This window comes from Rhineura floridana, chromosome 6 (assembly GCF_030035675.1).
Source record: "Rhineura floridana isolate rRhiFlo1 chromosome 6, rRhiFlo1.hap2, whole genome shotgun sequence".
In the NCBI taxonomy this organism is placed as follows: domain Eukaryota; kingdom Metazoa; phylum Chordata; class Lepidosauria; order Squamata; family Rhineuridae; genus Rhineura; species Rhineura floridana.
The window spans coordinates 46854569-46874121 of NC_084485.1; the positions used below are offsets into that span (position 1 = coordinate 46854569).

The 19553-nt window shown below is 41.2% G+C and overlaps 1 protein-coding gene across 10 annotated transcripts in view; it reads right to left on the reverse strand.

Annotated features, from left to right (window-relative positions):
* Positions 1 to 2214: 2214 nt before the first annotated feature.
* Positions 2215 to 19553, reverse strand: part of TOX2 (TOX high mobility group box family member 2) — a 351224-nt gene continuing 333885 nt past the window's right edge. For 2 of the 10 annotated variants that reach the window (XM_061631669.1, XM_061631662.1), the window contains 2 exons: positions 18562 to 18969; positions 15105 to 16111 (listed from right to left, as the gene is read on the reverse strand). In XM_061631669.1, the coding sequence (XP_061487653.1) occupies positions 15887 to 16111; positions 18562 to 18969 (633 nt within the window). In that variant the 3' untranslated portion in view covers positions 15105 to 15886. Of the gene's footprint in view, positions 3330 to 15100; positions 16112 to 18561; positions 18970 to 19553 lie in introns of those variants that run through there. The other 8 variants (XM_061631670.1, XM_061631667.1, XM_061631663.1 and 5 more) reach the window with 7 other exon arrangements.

A 19553-nucleotide genomic window follows, 5' to 3' on the forward strand; every position in this document is an offset into this window, starting at 1 on the left:
AGAAATTCAGGATCCCACTGATTTTATGTCAGAGAGAGAGCATGAGTAGAGCTACAAAAAAATTTGCCCCAGGTTTAATTACATATCTAAGACTACAACCCCATATGCACTTACCTTTCAGTAAGTCCCTTTGAACTCAGTGGGCTTACTTCTGAGTAGACATGTGTAGAATTGCACTGTTAATCCTTGGCTATGCTGCAATAACGAAGCCATTTTGATATCGATATTGGTTATGGAGCCAGAGCCGCAACTTTGGCCTTCTAAACCAACTGGATATTATTGAAATCAATAGGGCAGAATTTGCTTTTATCCAATCACTTCAATCTAAAGCCATATTTATAAGTTGCAAAAAGTGGGTTGAACCAATGAATGGCGGCAGAAGACCAATCATGCCTGCATCTCTTGCTCAGGAATAGGGATTATACTTCACCCCCGATCTTCTCAGATAAGGGCAGTAGATGGTTGCGCAGATGCCCATATCTATCAACTGATGTTATGTAGGACGCAAGTAGGCAAGGCAGGCACATTGACTTGTCCCTCTTGTGAATAGAGCTTACGTTAGTACCATATCAAGTTGATAGTAAAATTGTAACACAAATACCCTTTGCTGCAGGTACAGTGTGCAGTGTCACCCCAAAATGTCAGTTAAAAGACTGGTTCTTTACCAAAAGCATTGTGCCCCTGGAGCTTAATGTGTTTTGGATTCACTTGAATAGGATCCAGTTCTCACATAGACCCAACTATGTGCACAGCTATTTCTACAGTGGGAAAATTACTTTGCTGAATCCATCCCCTTCAGAAAGTCCAAGGGTGGCAGGGGCCAGAGAAGGGGGGATGAATTCATTGGAGGAACTAAAGACGCAACATCTTCATTCCAATATTTTGCATCACATCAGGTCATTAAAATTGTAATTAGAAATTGCTCTCAAGTACACTTCCCACACAATGGTTCCAACAAATACAAAATGGGAGTGGATTCAAGGTTGCTTTACTCTTTGCCAGTGGTTGTAATCCAGAGCTACATGTGCTCCAGACTAAGAAAATGCATCATGCACCTGATGAAGCGGATTCTAGTCCATGAAAGCTTTTGCTACAATAAATGAGCTAGTTTTTATACTGTGACAAGACCCTTTGTTGGTTTTGATGGGGCACATTTCCCTGTCTATTTCAATGAAAAGGCCAGCAGTTCCCTGTGTGCATTTTCTTGCTTGGCAAAGACCTGCCCTTTCCACCCAAAGTGAAATAGAAACCTTGCATTGGTGGAGGAACTCCATATATGCATGGTCACCCCTAATCCCAATGGATTGGAACAAATGACAACAGTAAGCTCTCTTAGAGAGCTAGTGTGGTGTAGTGGTTAAGATGTTGGACTATGACCTGGGAGACCAGGGTTCAAATCCCCACAGAGCCATGAAGCTCACCTTGGGCCAGTCACTGCCTCTCAGCCTCAGAGGAAGGCAATGGTAAACTACCTCTGAATACCATTTACCATGAAAACCCTATTCATAGGGTCGCTATAAGTGGGGATTGACTTGAAGGCAGTCCATTTCCATTTTTAAGCTCTCTTAAGGCAGAAAGCAAGTATCAGTGACTTACAATACTAAAGGTCGGGGTGGAAAACCTTATCCAATGTCCTGCAAGGCTCTTGCCAGCAGGGTAAAGCAAACCTCTGTGCTTCTCTATCCTTTGCTGAGTTCTTTTCTTTAGCTATGTCCCTCCAACTGGGAAGGAGGTTCCAAGGCTAGCATAGTTTTCTCCCTAGTTTGGGGGCATGTCAGTTTGGGGGCTTGTGTCCTTTGGAGCCATCTCTTCCCCCAGCATACCCCCTTTTCAGCCTTACTGGTGTTGGAGCTATGGCATTGGGAGGGCAAGGGCCACAGAGGTTTCCATGGCACCAAAGAGAAAGCATCCAACATCAGATTTCCCTCCCTAAAGTCAGACCTCTCTGCTTTTGAAGAGGGGACCCCAAGCTTCCTATTGCCCCTGGGGCCATAGTATTGCAGGATTGCTGGGGCCAAGATAATAAATCAGAGAACACTGGCCATTTTAAAGACTGTGATCTTCCATGTTACTGTGTGCAGGTATTTCACAAGCCACATAGGACTTGGCAGCACATCAAATGTGACAGTTGGCACTTCCATCACTGAACCGCGGCCAAGTCCCACAAAAGAATGAGGCTGTTTTGGTTCTACTTTTCATATGTTTTATTATAAAGAAAGGTAAGATAAGCATTGTGAGCCAAAATGTGCAGGTACTGCATAAACAGCACCAGAAAGAAAATAAAATAATTAAAAAAAAAACAACCATGGAAAAAGCACTTTTCATAAATTGTATTCTGCTTTCTAATTTTTTTCATAAATAGACAAAAATCCTTGTCAGCAATTTTAAATAGATGGACGTATGGCTGAAAAAAATATAATAATGCCATATAACATGGATATAAACTGTCCATTTCTTGCTGTACAAATAATAGAAACGAGTTTGGCAGGTTTTTTTATACACATCTCCATTCTATGTATAACTAAAAAATGTGCTACAATTAATATAAAATGCTTTTACTATAAAGTAAACTACTAATTTTTTTTCCACAAAAAAATCTTAAAGATGTCTTTAGCACGGTTCTAAAACATTTAGTAAGCTACTTACAACTATCCAACAAATTATATTTTTCATGGTCTTTTTTCACATTGTCTCCCTCTCATATTTGCACTTCTGCTTCCCATCTGATGTCTCCACCTAACCTCCAAACAGGTTTTAATTTTTAATTTTTAAATTTAAATTTTTAATTTTTTTGCCAGACATCCGAGGCCTTTTGCATGTACAATATTCACACAGACTTCACATTTGTCTTGCACAAAGTTTAGTGCCATTTAGCAAGTCGTCAAAAAAGTGTCTCCTCCTGCTGAGCCAAGCCTAATGCCTTTGAGCGAGCGCTGTGCCCGGGTCTGTGCTGAATCTAAAAAGCAGTTTGCTAGGAAAATGGTCCATAGCTAAGCTGGTGGCAAGCAGAGAAAGGTGTGCGTGGGGTGGGGTGGTCCTTTGTAAATTTTGTTCTTTATGGTTTATGCAAGGTTGGCTTCCATGTACAGAAGGACTTCAGAGAAGAAGAGACAGACAGGGAGGAGGAGAAGAAAAGGGAAGGGATATGCTGCTCTCAGAGCCAGGATATGAAGCCAAAGGTGAGGTGCTCTCTTGCCCATATGACTTGCTTGATGCCCATCTGGGTAGCCTGCATCGCACACCCTCTTAAATGTCCTTCCTTTTCACCTTTGCAGAACAGCGGTATCAGGGTTTAAGTGAGGTAGAGTGACTTGTCCCTTGGCAGCATGCTGTAAGAGAGAGATAGAAAAGGAAGATATGGGTGAGAGACTGTGATAAGCAATTAAAAATAAAGAAAGTTATCCACCAGGCCAGCACACACATCAATAAGATATTTTATGCCTGTGCAGGTGCGTATTGTAAATGTTACAACTTGGATTTTTAAAATATAAGATATAACTATCCAAGCCCACTTGATAGCAGTACTAGGACCATCAATCTTGTAGGTAATAAATAGATGGGTAGGCAGATAAAAAGACAACCATCCCTTTCTTGGGTTGAAATTAATGATGATTACAGAGACTACAGGTGCAAAATACAGTAATTAAAATCAATGGGATACATGCTACCGAATCAAATGGCACTATGGTTTGGAAGATTTAGAAAAGTTGCCTCTTCAGAGTGCAGAAGATTATTTTTTGCCAGATTATGAATAGCCAACTTCATCAAGGTGAGGTACAAACAATGAAATGCCAAAGGAATGAAAACTTGCAATTTAATTAAACAGTATAGTCAAGTGAAATCAGGACTGTATATTTCATATTCTTCTTATCGCAGATTAGCTCTTGACCTTCTGCATCAGGAGCGGGGCACTTTTTCTGGCCAAAGGGTGCAGTGCTTTCTGGGCAACCTTCTATGGGGCCACATCCCAGTGGTGGGCGGAGCCAGTGACAAAAGTGGGCAGAACAATGAATATTAATTTTACCTTTCTCCAATAGATGACTTTCTATACATACTCGCACACCCCTCTCTACCTTCCATCCAGGCAAGCAAGAATCATTATCAACGTTCAAGGACAGATTTCATCCAGACAAAAACCCTCAAGGATGATACAAAGCAAGACCAGTGAGGGGTGTGGCCTGGTGAAAGGGTTTGTGGCTGAAGCAGGGGACATGGTCTGAGAAGGTAAGTACTAGATAGAGAGGGTTGGAGGCCTGCATTTGCCCCCAAGGCCTCAGGTCCCCACCCTTGTTTTGTATCTAAATGGAAAATTTAGTGTTTTTTTCTCAGAAAAAGTGCAAGGTCAAATGTGAAGGATACTCTGGCCTCTGCCACCAGGTAATGGAACAAGGGCTACAGGGAGATTGGCTCTGCTGACCCCATCCCCTCAGAGGGAGTGCTACAGTAAGCGCCGTAGTGGGGCCTGTGCCATTAGCCAGAGAAGCAGCATCTACAGGGAAAAACTCTACTGCATCTGCCAGTTGCTGTGACAGTGAAGTAGTGAGGCAAAGGACTCTCCAGACTCCACCATCAGCCAGTAAAAGCCCTGAAAAATGAGCATGCCTATAATTCTTCCAAACTAAAATATGCCAGTATCCCATTTCACAAAGCAATGGAATATCGCAATTGTTGGGATTGGGTTTTTTTTTTTTAGTTCTAAGGCACCTAGGGCCAAACTAGATAGTGGCAGGCAGTTCGTTTAAATGTGAGCATGTCCCAAATATTCATAAAACAGGGAGGTTTTTTGAGCAAAAAGGGCATGTGGACTGGGGGTGCTAACCCATCCCTCTACCGCTAGCTTTCTTCTCCAGTCCTGCAGGTTTTCCCCAAACACTGGAAATGAGTTCAGTTTGGAGAAAAGTGTGTGTGGGACAGGAGGAAGAGGCCACAGGGAGTTACTGGAGATTTCAAGGAGACTTCAGCTCCTCTCACTTGCATGGCCTCTTCTCTCTAAAAATTGGACCCCTTATCTTCTTTATACTGATTTAAACAAATGGGTCAGTGACCATAATGCCAAGTCTGGTCATTTGTTGTAGCTAATTTGGTTTGTGCCCTTGAGACTAAAAAAACAAACGAAAACTAGAGTAGGAACAATGAGAGCATACTGAAGCACTTTGCTGATACATCTATTTGCAAAAGAAGTCAGCATTGTATTGTATCCATCACATTTCTCTCTTATAATTCACTTACCTGTACTTTTTATAAGCTGCATTTAAAGTGATCTGTCTTCCTACCCTCAGCAAAGATTTAATATGTTCATGAAGTAGTGAGTTCTTCTAGTACCAAAACTTCATTAATTTTACAAACTACTCTCCCAAACACATTACGGGTATTGCTATAAATAATTGAATCTAAACTAAGTGCGTTTGCTGTATTCTAGCTTTGCTTTTTTATGGTGTTTGTTCACTTACTCAAGTGATTTGGAAGACTGAATAATTTAAATGCATCTTCCAGTCTCCATCATGAATTAGTGTAGTCTGTTTTCGTTTGGACAAACTGACTTGTGTGCAAGTCAGCAGGTCTGTGTGTGATTTGCTTCACAGACTAATGCTCTGTTCAGGCTACTTAGTCCAGAGTGCTACCATGACCACTCTAGACTGAAAGGTTTAAAGAAGACAGCCTAAATCACAAAGTTTGATTAAGATGCCCAGACAGCCAATCATACATGGTGGCATGGAAGAGTAAACAATAATTAACTGTGAGAGATGAGAGCAACTGACAATTATTCAGTGATCTAATATCTGATAAACAGAGAAGAAAAATAAACATAGCAGTAGCCTTTAAAGAGAAAAACTCAGCAGTCGTGACCATTATTAGGATGGAACAAGTCTTGAGTAAAGAAACTGAGCAAATGTTGATGGCCTGGTTCTAAGATCTGTGGCTCAGGTATTGCTGCTGCACTTCAGATTTGGTACACAGTCCTGATGACACTGAAGCAGGGCTTCATTCTCACAAGAAGCTTTGGGGATGCAAAAAGGGAAGATGCAAAAGGGAATCTGCATCATGCTGTAAGGGATGGAGTTCCTATAATAAACCATCTCAAGTGACAACACATTCAAAAGAGGCTTTTGGAAAGCCATTGTCTGTGCTGCGCTAGCTCAGGATGAGATGTTACTGCTCACGCCTCCAAAATGTCTGAAGCTTTCTGTTCCTGGGCTCTTCCACCAGACAACCAAAACCTACAACAAGTAGACAAATCTAGGCCACTTTTGGTGAGGGTATGGCCCCACATTGCAGCAGACCATCCATACTAATCCATCTCTCGCTATATAACTCTTGAATATGCCCAATGATAGTGACAACAGCCACTATGGAATGGCTTGAATGATCCAAAATGGACACTACAGAAAACACTAGCTATTACAACAAACAAAATTCCCAACTTATCGCTGTATTATTTGGTTCAGTTCACCACATGTGTTGGGCCACCACATCCTGAGTTTCCCTAATGGCATTATTGAGAATCATTGATGGGAAAGCTCATATGGTTCCAACCTAATTATTATTATGGACAGAATGGGCTGTATATGTGTATGCTGGTACCCTGTGGCAAGTGTAATGTATAGAGTGGCTCTAAATTCAGTTAAAATAAATTACACTTAAGTCCTTTAAGTCCCATGTATAATTTCAATTGGACTATCCTTTCACACATTATGCACCAGCAAATCCAGGTTTGCTACCAATGTTGCTTCAGCAAATCCTGGCTCCTTATAAGGGTATCAGTATGAAACATGTGCTTGCAAACTATTGTAGAAATGTAATATGCTGATGACACTCAGTTCTGTTTCTTACAACTGAGTTAGGAGAGGTCATGCCTGACCTGAACCAATGAATACATGCACTGATGAGAGCCAATAAAGTGAAGCTGAATCCTGTAAAACTGAGATTCATTCATGGAAGAACTGTATGATGAAGAACCAGAAAGTTTAGAATGTGAGGTGAAAGCTGCTCTTAAAATACTTGGAAGAAACAAATCACCAAGAACAGATGGCATACCGATAGAGTTGCTACAAGTTATTGAGACTGTATCTGTCCAAATTTTTACAAAAAATTTGTCAACAAATATGGAAAAGAAAACAATGGCCTACAAACTGGAAGTGTTCAATATACATCCCAATTCCAAAGAAAGGGGATCCCAGGGAATGCAGTAATTATCAAACTATTGCCTTACTATCCCATGCAAGTAAAGTAATGCTCAAGATTCTACAACAAAGGCTCTTATCATATATGGAGCGAGAAATGCCAGACATCCAAGCTGGATTTAGAAAGGGAAAAGGTACCAGAGATCATATCACAAACGTATGTTGGATAATGGAACAGACCAAGGAATTTCAGAAGAAAATCACCCTGTGCTTTATAGATTACAGCAAAGCCTTTGACTGTGTAGATCATGAAAAGCAATGGGATGCTTTAAAAGAAAAGGGGGTGCCACAGCATCTGATTGTCCTGATGCACAACCTATACTCTGGGCAAGAGGCTACCGTAAGGACAGAATGTGGAGAAACTGACTGGTTCCCAATCAGAAAGGGTGTGAGACAGCGGTGTATTTTATCACCCTAATTGTTTAATCTATATGCAGAACATATCATACGGAAAGCAGGAGGTGTGAAAATTGGAAGGAGAAATATCAATAATGTAAGATATGCAGATGATACCATACTACTAGCAGAAGTCAGTAATGATTTGAAACGACTGTTGATTAAAGTTAAAGAGGAAAGCACAAAAGCAGGACTACAGCTGAACACCAAGACTAAAGTAATGACAACAGAAGATTGATGTAACTTTAAAGTTGACAATGAGGACGTTGAACTTGTCAAGGATTATCAATACTTTGGCACAGTCATTAACCAAAATGGAGACAATAGAAGGCGGCTAGGACTGGGGAGGGCAGCTCAAATGCAAAGATGTATCACTGAACACCAAAGTCGGGATCATTCAGACCATGGTATTCCTGAACTCTATGTATGGATGTGAAAGTCAGACAGTGAAAAAAGCGGATAAAAGAAAAATAAACACATCGGAAATATGTTGTCGGAGGAGAGTTTTGCAGATACCATGGACTGCGAAAAAGACAAATGAGTGTCAGAACAAATGAAACCTAAAATGATGAAACTGAGGTTATCATACTTTGGACACATAATGAGAAGACACGATTCACTAGAAAAGACAAAAATGCTGGGGAAAACAGAAAGGAGTAGAAAAAGAGGAAGGCCAAACAAGAGATGGATTGATTCCATAAAGGAAGCCACAGACCTGAACTTACAAGATCTGAACAGGGTGGTTTATAACAGATGCTATTGCAGGTCACTGATTCATAGGGTCACCGTAAGTGATTATCGACACATAACGATAACTCAGATAGTCACTTTAAATATGTTTGATATGCTTTGCAATTTAATGAAGTTTCCTATAGTAAAACATTTTCTTTTGCTTCTGTTTCTTTGAATATGTGAAGTACAGCAACACTTTGCAACACTAAAACAACTCCAAAAACAATTGTGCAATAATGACAGTGACTATCCTGCAGAATAGTTTCTAATGCACCTGAGGAGTGTCTCAGTTTGCACAAGATAAACAGTGGGAGGTGAAATATATTCTAGCAAAATTCTAGGTGTCCTCTATGTTTTTAATTGACCATGCCCACCTTTTCTTAAGTGGAGTGGTTTAAGCACAGCAGGCTGAAAACATGAGTCTTGGGCAGTCCAAGTTTGTTTTTTCAAACAGCTAGATTCATTGCTTAAGTAGCAACATATTGTAATTACTCTAATTTTACATCAAACTGCAGTTTCAGATTCAACTGTTAATGCATCCAAAATAGAAACAGAACCTCCAGTTTGAAACACAAAAGGTTGTCTTCACCATCGTATGACACTGAGTAATAAAAAGGCTTTGAAATTAATAAAAATAAATTTGACAGAGATAATGAGAGAAATATAATTTTCTAGGTTAGATTCTCTGTAGAAACAGAAAAGAAGCAAAGTAAGAACACCAACAGACATACAAAAATGTAATTCTCCATCCTTGGAGATGGCAGGTGTTGCCACCACTCACTATATGCTCAGAGGCACATGTTACCACATTCTTCCAAGCTACACAGCAAGTGGATTGGACTGTGAAAGACCAACCCAATTTGTGTTTGCATTTTTACAAATTTGTAGAGCAGTCCAATATCTCAGAGAGGAGCTCACGTCTCTTGCTCTCCTGGTGCGTTCACGATAGCTGCCCAATTTCCCTGCTTTTTAAAGTTTGATAGAAATATCTGTTGGCTATAGGTACATTCTTAATCCACAAAGGTTTTTGTCTATAAGTGAATTTCATAAAGGTACACTAGCATTCTTCAACATCCCAATATACCTAAATAATTCAATTTTTATATTAGGCTATATGTTATTTTTATATTCAGCTATATAATGAAGCTACTCTTCAAGAGAGGCTTCTAATCTATACCACCCCCAGGGCAGGTGGCTCATTACGTAAAACCTACTAAGAGTGTGTGGTGAGAGAGAGGGGGGGGGCTAATATCACAATACTTAAACACCAGCCAGCCCCTTTTACTGCAGACGGAATCACACAGAACCAATGGAAAAAGTAACATTTTGGAAAGTCCTGAATGCTGATTTGTTGTTTAAAATTGTTTATTTCCCTCCCACATTATTATAAAAATAACACCATCCTTTTCTACCTACTGCAAATACTATTTATTCCACAGCAAGTTCTGCATGGATAGGAGTAGTGAAAAGGACCCGAACAAGCATTTCCTGAACACAAGTTCAGAAAGCATGAAGTACTGAAGTTCCAACTAATGTATGCCATCTCTTGAACTTCCTAGATTATTTAAGAAAAAAACACATTTTTTCTATCACTGCACGAGACCCTGGTTTCCCCGAACCCCATTTCCATATAATGGGGATGAGGGTAGGCAGCCTGTTGCAGAAAGGCAGCTTTGTCTTGGAAAAACACCTATTTGTATCTTATCTTTATTTGACTCATCTTTTAATAATGCAAAAGATTGTGTGTTCTGGTAGGAGGTCACACAAATGCAGCTTTAAAAAAAGGAAAAGGAAAAAAAGAAAGACAAACTGATCCACTGGAAATGGTGGGTGACTACTGCCTTGCTAGCATTTGCCAGCATAACTTTTTGCCAAATTACAAAAAGGTAGCTGAGCGCTCCCACTGCAATGGTAAAACGGGGGGCTCAAATCTTCTATAATAGTAACACTAGTAATATAATTGAATGTAAAAAGGTTCAAGGAGACAAGGCCCCTGGTAGCCGGGTAAGGAAGAAGATAAAATCTGAGAACTGGTGCTGGAGCAGGGTGTTTTCACCCTTCCCCTTGTGTTGCTTTCCTGATCTAAAATGTCTCCCACCCAAAGCAGCAGAAATCAAACAGGAACCCAGTATGTTTTCTCCACATGCCAGATAGCAGCTTCTGATGGGGATGGGATGTGAGATCAGGAAAACTTTATGGGGTGGAAAGGGTTAAACATCCCAGTGCCATTTCTTTGATCTTATTATTAATGATGATCTGACTTCCTCCTAGCGCATGCGCATGTGCACACACATGTCATGGCTGCTTTCACCTAATATACTAATCCTTTGCTTCTGATCAAGGATGCACCATAACTCAGTATGCAGCAAGTTCAATACTAGATATCTCCACTTTAAAACAAGGGTCAGGTAGCAGGTGATGGCAGAGACCTCTGGGTAAGATCCCAGAGAGTTGCTCCCAATCAAAGTATCTAAAACTGAGCTAAATGGACAATCTAACAGTGTAAGGTACAAAACTCTGTTCCTCTAGGGCAGGGGCTGCAGCTCAGTGGTTGAATCAGAGCTTGGAAAAGTTACTTTTTTGAACTACAACTCCCATCAGCCCAATCCAGTGGCCATGCTGGCTGGGGCTGATGGGAGTTGTAGTTTAAAAAAGTAACTTTTCCAAGCTCTGGGTTGAACACATGCTTTGCGTGCAGAAGGCCCCAGGTTCAATTCCCAGGCATCTCCAGGTATGGCTGGTTAAAACCCTGGGTAAAACACTAGACAGGGTTTGGAGATAGGACGGTGTTAAATAGACCAATGACCTGACCTAATACAAGGCAGCTTCCCATTGTCTAATGACAACATGCAGTAGATCATGAGCTATGTTGTCCCTCCTCTGGGAGATCAGAATGTGGATTTCCAAGGACCTCATCTAATTTGTCCCTCAGGAATGCAATGGACTCGGTGCTATTTATTTATTTATATGCCCCTTACTCTCCAAAATGGCTTCTAATAGAAGAAATGCAAATTATCAGCAGTTCAGTTTTAGTGTTCTAAACATTGGGAATCTTTAATTAACAGCGCTTATTGTTTTGTCTGAACTTGACAAACTGTGGTTAACTTCAACTGCTGCTCATTTGAGCCAGTTACCTGGTTTGTTTTAACAAAACATAGTTAAGGTTTTAACAAAACCTCAGTTTGTCAGGTTTGGACATCAGGGCAAGTTGCAGTTACTAGGCTGCTTTACATAAAACATATTACTTATTTTTACTAAACATAGTTACTGTACATGATAGTACAGTGAGTGAGCACTTAGTTAATTAGTACAATGAGTTACTTATTTCTTTAATAACATTGTATTGTAATGTGTATTCTTTTTTGTTGCCTGTATTTTTAACTTAATCTCAACTAAAAGTTCCATAAATTAAAAATGGAAGCAAAAGCTTCCAATCCCTTCTTTGTGACTGCACCAAAGGAGGTGGGGGGGTAAATGGGAGAATGCAACCATCAGAATAAACCTTGGCTTCACAAGATACCCAAACTGTCCCTTAGACCATGTGTGCCTGGTTGTGGTTGTGGTGTTCTTATTAGTCATGCTTGGAACTATTCTATGACTTGAATTAGGCCTATAATGACAACATAATCAAAGACTCACTGTGGGAAAGAAGTTTGCAGCTGCCCTTACTGGGTTTCCTTCATCTGCTTGGATTTAACAAATCTTATCTTGGTTTGTTCTTCTGAGACAGATTGTTTAGTTTGGAATTATAAGGTTTGTAAGATGTAAGAGGCTGTTTTGTACTGACACTGAGTCAGACCAATGGGTCCAACTGTCTCAGTACTGACAACTCTGCGTGTGTGTGTGTCTGCAGACATACATACAAATCAAGACCTGCTGCAGTTCTATCCTTCACCCCTGCAGCTCAAGCCTGGACTCCCTTTGCAAGGCATGTATGTGAAAGACATCCTGAGTCAAATTCCTGTAATTTACCCCTCACAGAGCTACAATTCCCAGCACCCTTAACAAACTACAGTTCCTAAAGCCCTGTGCTTTAAATGTATAGTCTTCAGCAAGGGTCTTTCCCAGAAATGCAATCTGAGACCTTTAGTGAAGGATGTGAACCTGGGATCTTTTATATGCAAAACATTAGTTTACCACTGGGAAAAGCCTCAAGCTATTTGCCTCTAGCTAAGTCCCTGAAAACCCTGGCTATATATTAAAATGTTGGTCAAGTTTGTTTTTTGTTTTTAAGGGAAAGTGTTTACCTAAGTATGTCTTTTAAATGGTCAGCTAACTTTACAGAGCCAAGTTGCAATGTTTTTGCTTTACATGTACAGAACTGTTTACACAGAACATGTCTCAAAGGACAGCAAATAAACCTTTTTAGGCTTCCCCAGGGGAGTTACATTCATAAAGGACACACTGGGAAATTATCTCTGTAGTGAAAAAGCTTCAAACAGACAGAAGTAATCCTAAGGGTACAATATTTACTTGTGCCATAGAAGTGAAGGGAGATGCAGAAACTCCACTGGGCTGTGCATAGCATGTCAAAATTAATGTGGTCTTTCTGGATGTGGCGATGTTATAGTAATAGCCTGAAGTTTCAATACAACCCAGTGCTAAATCCAGATTACAATTTAAAGGTTATTGCTTCTCCCAGGGAATCCTGGGAATTGTAGTTTTTTTAAAGGTACGGAGAAGGTTCTCAAAGAGAACTGATGAGCTGCCTCAGGGAATTGCAGTTCTCAGTATTCTTTATTGAACACACACGCCCACTTGCCAGTCAAACTGGTTTGTTTACAATGGTTACATGACTGAAGAAAATAACGATGCTTCTTCAGTGCATTTATACCCACATGGCAAAATATGCAAGGACATGTGCAGCCACTCAATGCTAGAACTTATTCTCACAAACAGCAGATGAGGTGATAAACATGGGTCTGGGCATTACCACTTTAGTGCAAATAGAGAACTGAATTATTCTGCATTTAAAAAAAATCTTGATAAATAAAAAATAGATATCAATAAGAATGGTTCTGACTTGGCTTTCACCATGCCATGCTGTTTTTCATTATGCAAGGACTTTTTATATGTACTAGGGGCTCTGCCCCTGCTGGCTTTGCTTGTCAACCCCACCTACTGTCACCAAAGTTCCCCACGTCATCCCCCGGGGTTGCTGAAGCTCCCCTCTTCCCCCCAAAGGGTCTCCGAAGCTCCCCCTTCCCCCTCACGGGTCTCCAAAGCTTCCCCGCATGGGTTGCCAAACCTGCTGCCTGGCCTCCAAGGAGCTGCTGCTACTGCTGCCACCGGCACTGGCCTCCCACTCGGCCTCTTGCCCGGGCTGCAGCTGCCACCACCACTTGCCTCCTGCCCAGCCTCCTGGTGAGGCTGTGGCTGCCAAGGTCCAGGCTGTGGCCACTGCATGGCTTGCTGGATCATCCTGCCTTGCTGTCACACTGCGACGTCATGTCACCGTGATGGCTTACATTTATAGATTGGATTGGATTGGATTGGATTGGATTGACAGACAGACAGACAGGCAGACATATGAAGGAGCATTCACAAGACATCATCATGTGAGGGCAGAGCAGGGCTGAAAGTAATGCTTCCTGCTCTGACTCAGGTGTCTTGTGGGTAGGATGCAATGGGAAAATGACACCAGCAGGAGAAGAAATGACATCACCATGAGCACACAAACAAGTGATGGAGGCTGTGAAGAATATAAGTGTGGTAATGTATGGCTTTTTAGAAATTTCCCACCCATCCCTCAAACACTTGGTTTGTGCTAAAAATCAACATTAGGCTCAAGTCTATATTTTCCGCAAATCATAAAGGAAATTCACACTGCACTTGCTTAGAACTAGATGAGCACTAGCAAGATGGTGAGACTTTAAATGGGGATTCTTGCTTGTAGATTGAATGAATTGCTGATGCAATAATATGTACAGTTGCACTGTTAAAAAAAGAAAAAAAAGAAAAGCCCAGTGTTTCAATGCACTTATTAGTTCATGGGCATTAGAGCAGTGATGGGGCCTCCTTATTTATTTATTTATTACATTTATATACCACCTTTCATCCAAGGAGCTCAAAGTGATGTGCATGGCTGTCCCCCTCTCCATTCATCCTCACAACAACCCTGTGAAGTAGGTTAGACTGAGAGAGTGACTGGCCTAAGGTCACCCAGCGAGCTTCATGGCTGAGTGGGGATTCCAACCCTGGTCCCCCTATGTCATAGTCCAACACTCTATTCATTACATCACACTAGCTCTCATAACTCCCATCTTCCCTGGTCACTGGCCATGCCTAAGCTGACAGGAACTGGAGTCCAACAACATCCGGAGGGCTGCAGGTTCCCCACCCCTTACTGAGATGGAGGGGGAAAATAACGCCAAACAGTGGAAGGCTGCAGCAAGACCAAATTACAAATTCTGATAATTCTTTAAATTATTTATGAATAATTGGAAGGCAGGCAAGTAGAATACTAGGCACAGCTGATCCATGGAAGGCAGACAAAATCTATTCATCCCTTGTTTCAACATGCTAGGAAAAGTACTTACTTTTTCTCCCTAGTAACATTTTTCTAGTAACTCTAAAGGATGAACTGAAAATATCGCAAACTAGCATGCACATATGCCTTGACAAATACATCCTGATCTTTGTTGGAAAAAATACAGATTTATTACCATTGTTTTGTTATGGACGGCTATGGGGAAATGAAAAGCTTTTTTAAAGCTTTTTCAAAAAATGTTTTTAAAGATGCTTTGTTTTAATGTATTTTAAAGTCTGTTTTTATGATGTTTTAAAGTGTTTTTAGTGCTTTTGTTTGCCGCCCTGGGCTCCTGTGGGTAGGAAGGGCAGGATATAAATCAAATAATTAATAAATAAAATGGAAAAAAACACAAAGGCCTTTGGGTGAAGACACATTTATATGCTGAGGCATCATTCCCAATAGTATCTAATGCATAACTTGGGAGTTTGTTTAAGCACTGCATTACATAGTCACACAGGCAATTCTGACCATTGTATTGGGGCATGTTTGTGAGTACAAACATAGTTTGTGAAATGGACAATCATGGATATTGGCTACCGGCAATTTCCATGATTACAGCACATAGAAGCGCCCCCGTGTTCTTGGAAACTGTAGTTGGCTAATACCTGTGATGATCCAGTTAGCCCAGTTTGGCCCTATGCTGTCCCTACACATGTAGAAGGGCAGGCTCTGCGCAAACAGAGCAAGAAGACCAGCTGCTGAGTAAGGGAGAGGCTCAGCCTGTCTTACTTGTCTTTCTCCCTGCCCTCTCTTGTCACTCAACATTGGCATCAGAGCTTCTGCCAAGGCCCTAGCACATAACCAAGCATTATAGATCCCTTCTGTGACGCTTAAAAGAAAAGAAAACTAATGGTAAGAGCTGAGTTTTTGTCAAATCAACACTGCGGCACTTTAGTTTGAAAATCCACACTATTGTTTTGGGAACAAGATAACGTTATTTATTGGGAAGGCTTGGTACTAAATAAAAATACACTCATGTTCAAAATAAATATGACTGTTTTGGAACATGGTGTTTTGATTACTTCATCATTCTCTCTTCTTGGCCTTAAATGACAAACAACTGTGTCCCCAATTGTGCAAATAAATGCAGTTTAGATGCCCCTTTAAGCATGCTGCAATTTCTTATTTTGTCTACTGGCCTGCAGTGGTTAATCCCACACTCTCTGCTGGGGTATTCATTGTCCCACTCAGTATTTCCTGGGGGGTTTGATGCACCAGGTGATCGCGGCCCAACACTGTTCTGAAACTCGGATGAAATATGTGAAAAGTCCTAAGATAAAAACAGATGACAAGAAAATGTTACATATCTGGATATGGGCAGAACAGTCTGGCTTAATGTGTAACAGCTTGAAGAAAGCATCCAAACAGAGTCCCAGCAAAGTACAGAACTTAAATAAATAGATAGCAGTGACTTTAACATGTGCTCCAGAACCTTAAATCAGGGCCAAAGTGAAAATCTCCAATAGGATATCTATTCTCTAAAGCTGTCTGCTGCTTTCTTTCTGTTCCTATTTTTACAAGGTCATGTTCTGGGAAAACTTCATTCCATACTTATTGGCCATATTATGCACAATGATGAATGCTTTTGCCTGTGTCTATTTTTTTTTTTGCAATTATAACCACTTTTCCTGCAGGAAATGTATCTCTTGCTGCTGCAGTAATGCACTGAAGAAGTTGAAGGTAAAGTGATATTGTGAGAAAATTCTTTACAAGCATTGTTTCTTCATCAGATGACTTTTTTTGACAGCTCAGAAATGCTTTAGAGAGAGATTGCTGCTGATGCTGGCCATGTCTGTGTATGATCTAAATGAGCAGAATGCATCAACCAGGGGTATGCAAGATCTGGGCAGTCACAAGAAGCTCAAGCGACAAGCTTTACAAATACCAAGGTTTATGCTTAATTTGGGTCAATGATGCACAACACCCAATTTCTAAACCTCCAATTCTAAGTTCACTTACTTCAGAGCAGTCCAACTGACTTTAATTAATGTTAGTTCGACTTCACTATAATTATTTTGAAGCTAGATTGAGGAGTTAGATCTAAATTACATGTTGTAATCTACCACAATGATAAACCATGACTGATGTACATGAATGCTCATATCTGCAGATCACTTCTCATTCCCAGTCCCCAAAAGGAAGCACACTAGAATCAAGGCACACTGAAGGTTCTGCTCATGTTGGTCCAGGTTTTTGATTATCTATTTGACAGATGTCCTGAGCACATAAACAATGGGAAACTGCTAAACAGATTCACCTTCGCACTCTTGAGTGACAAATCCATTGGATCTGCTTTGATAAATAAACATCTTCAGTAGACCCCTTTTAAATGCACTTGAAATGAATGACATAACTTTGAAATGTTTTTCCATATAAGGCCTTCTGACTGGGGAACTCTCCATTAGTTAGCACAGCAGCGCTGCTACCCCATGAATCACTGTGGTGCTATTGAGTAATTGTGCTTTGGAGCTGCCTGGCTAATATTGCTCCATTTTGTGGTAGAAACCTCACCCCAAAAGTGATGTGTTTTATTAGAGCAGATGTGGGGAAGCTTTTCTGGCCAGAGGGCCAGATCTCCATTTCCCCAACCCTTGGTGGGCCAAAGTTGATGGGTGGGTGGGGTCGTCCACCTTTCAATCACCTGACATCATAGTCAGGGACTTCAAAGCGTGCTGAAACATGCTTAGATCTGCCCAGGATGGGACAGCACCATCTAATGCCTGCCCCTCAGCACAGAGAAGCATAGAGGGGATTGAAGGCACACTCTGATCAGCACGTCACCTGAGGGGGTGATGGGAATGTGACTTTCAACGCCCCAACCTCCACACTACTCCTTCAGACCTCTGTGGTGTGAGGGAGAAACGTGGAGGTAGTTGAAGGAGCGCTCTGATCTGCCCATCAGCTTGATGTCATTCAGGAGATTCATGGTGAATGGACCCTTTGAAGATCAGGTAAATAATGTTCCAGGAGAAGGAGTTTAAGCCTTTCCTGCCATGCCTTTTCCCCAGTGTGAATCGCAGTCTCCAGAAACTGCTACTAGGTAAACAAGGGGAAAAGACAGCAACAGATGCTATTCCTCTCTTTTTCCCCTTGCAGAGCTAATAGCAAGTGGTGGACAGCATTTACATGGGGGAAATGGCATGGGTAGAAAGGCTTAAACAGTGGCAGCACATCACATAGTGAAGGTTTGTTCTTGGGTGTATTTATTTATTTATTACATTTATACCCCGCCTTTCTTCCCATGATAGAAACCCAAGGCAGCTTACATATGGTTCCCAGGCAGTCTCCCATCCAGGCACTGACCACACCTGACCCTGCTTAGCTTCAGCAGGGAGCTGGCCTTATGTGCCTTCAGACCATAGCCTGGGTATTGATCTCAGTTTCTTTGAGGAAAGCAAACCATAATTCTCAGTTTGGACATAACACTAAGCCTAGGATTGTGGTTTATATCTCCAGAGCATTAAGAGGGTAGAACAAAACAGTCGAGATCAGCACATTCGTGGGAAATCATTAACTGTAAGAGTGAACTGGGCCATTCTCTTTCAGAACACAGTTTTCCTAATCTTAAAAGAAACCCAGTAGGGGCTGCTAATTAATTAAATAAAAAAATCATGGGAGATCCTGTTTATGAATAATGAGTGTCACATCTAGTTTAGCTACAAGTCTCAGATGTGCAGAATTCATGCTTAAGAATTTCAGTTTAGGGTCCAAGCCACTCACCTGCTGGCCTGGTGGTGAAGAGTTCATTGGGGGCTGTACCTGTAGTGCCATGGAAGGAGACAGGATGGGTTGCTGTGGGACCTGCTGCATGCTGAGAGACTGGTTGAGGATGGAGCTCTGTGGGTGGTGCAAAGACAGCTGCTGATGGAGAGGGGGGCTGATTTGGAATGAAGGGGGTGGCGAGGCACTGATGCTGGGCAACATGGGCTTGGAATTGAGGGTCCTGGAGAGGCTGGGGTGAGGGTGTCCACGGTAACTTTGCAGGTCTGATGGGGACAAGAAAGAGCCCAAGCCAGGATAAGGTGATGAGGCCTGCGGTGGCATTGTATACAAGGGCTGTTTAGGTGGGATCATTTTTGAAGGTTGATTGGTTTGGGCGCTTTTTGTCTCTCCTTGGTCGGCTGAGCTCTGTGAAGGAGAAAAAAAACACACAGAGAGAGAACAGATTGTAAATGAAAGACAAGTTATGGAAATGAAGTAAATGCAGTTTGGATATTTGAATGAACTGAAAGGCACAGTTCACCTCCTCTTTAAAACTTTGCTATCAGATGATGGTAAGAAAGGAAACCTAAGAACAAGTTGTAAAATACTCAATTTAATATGTCTTTCCAATGTTTGAACTTCAGAACAGATGACAAAAAATCACAATGGAAACCAATGTGGCATGAAAACGTCTTCCTCAGTGGCTTTCACTAGCAGTACCACCTTTTCTTTACTTCTTATGATCAAGAGTTACTGAAGCAGACAGATAATTAAATTAGTACTAGTGCCCCTCATATTCCAAACATGCTACAGTTCTTCTATAACATCTACTGCTACTGCTATCTGCTACAGGTCTCATAATCCTTTCAGTGCCAAGTAAACTATTAAAAAGACACAGCAAACTATCTGCTCTATAAAGATATTGGGTGTGTTTTCTATAGAAGCGACATAATCAACCCATCTAGACATCTTAGGTCATACTTTTTATTTGGCTTGATATGAGAACCATG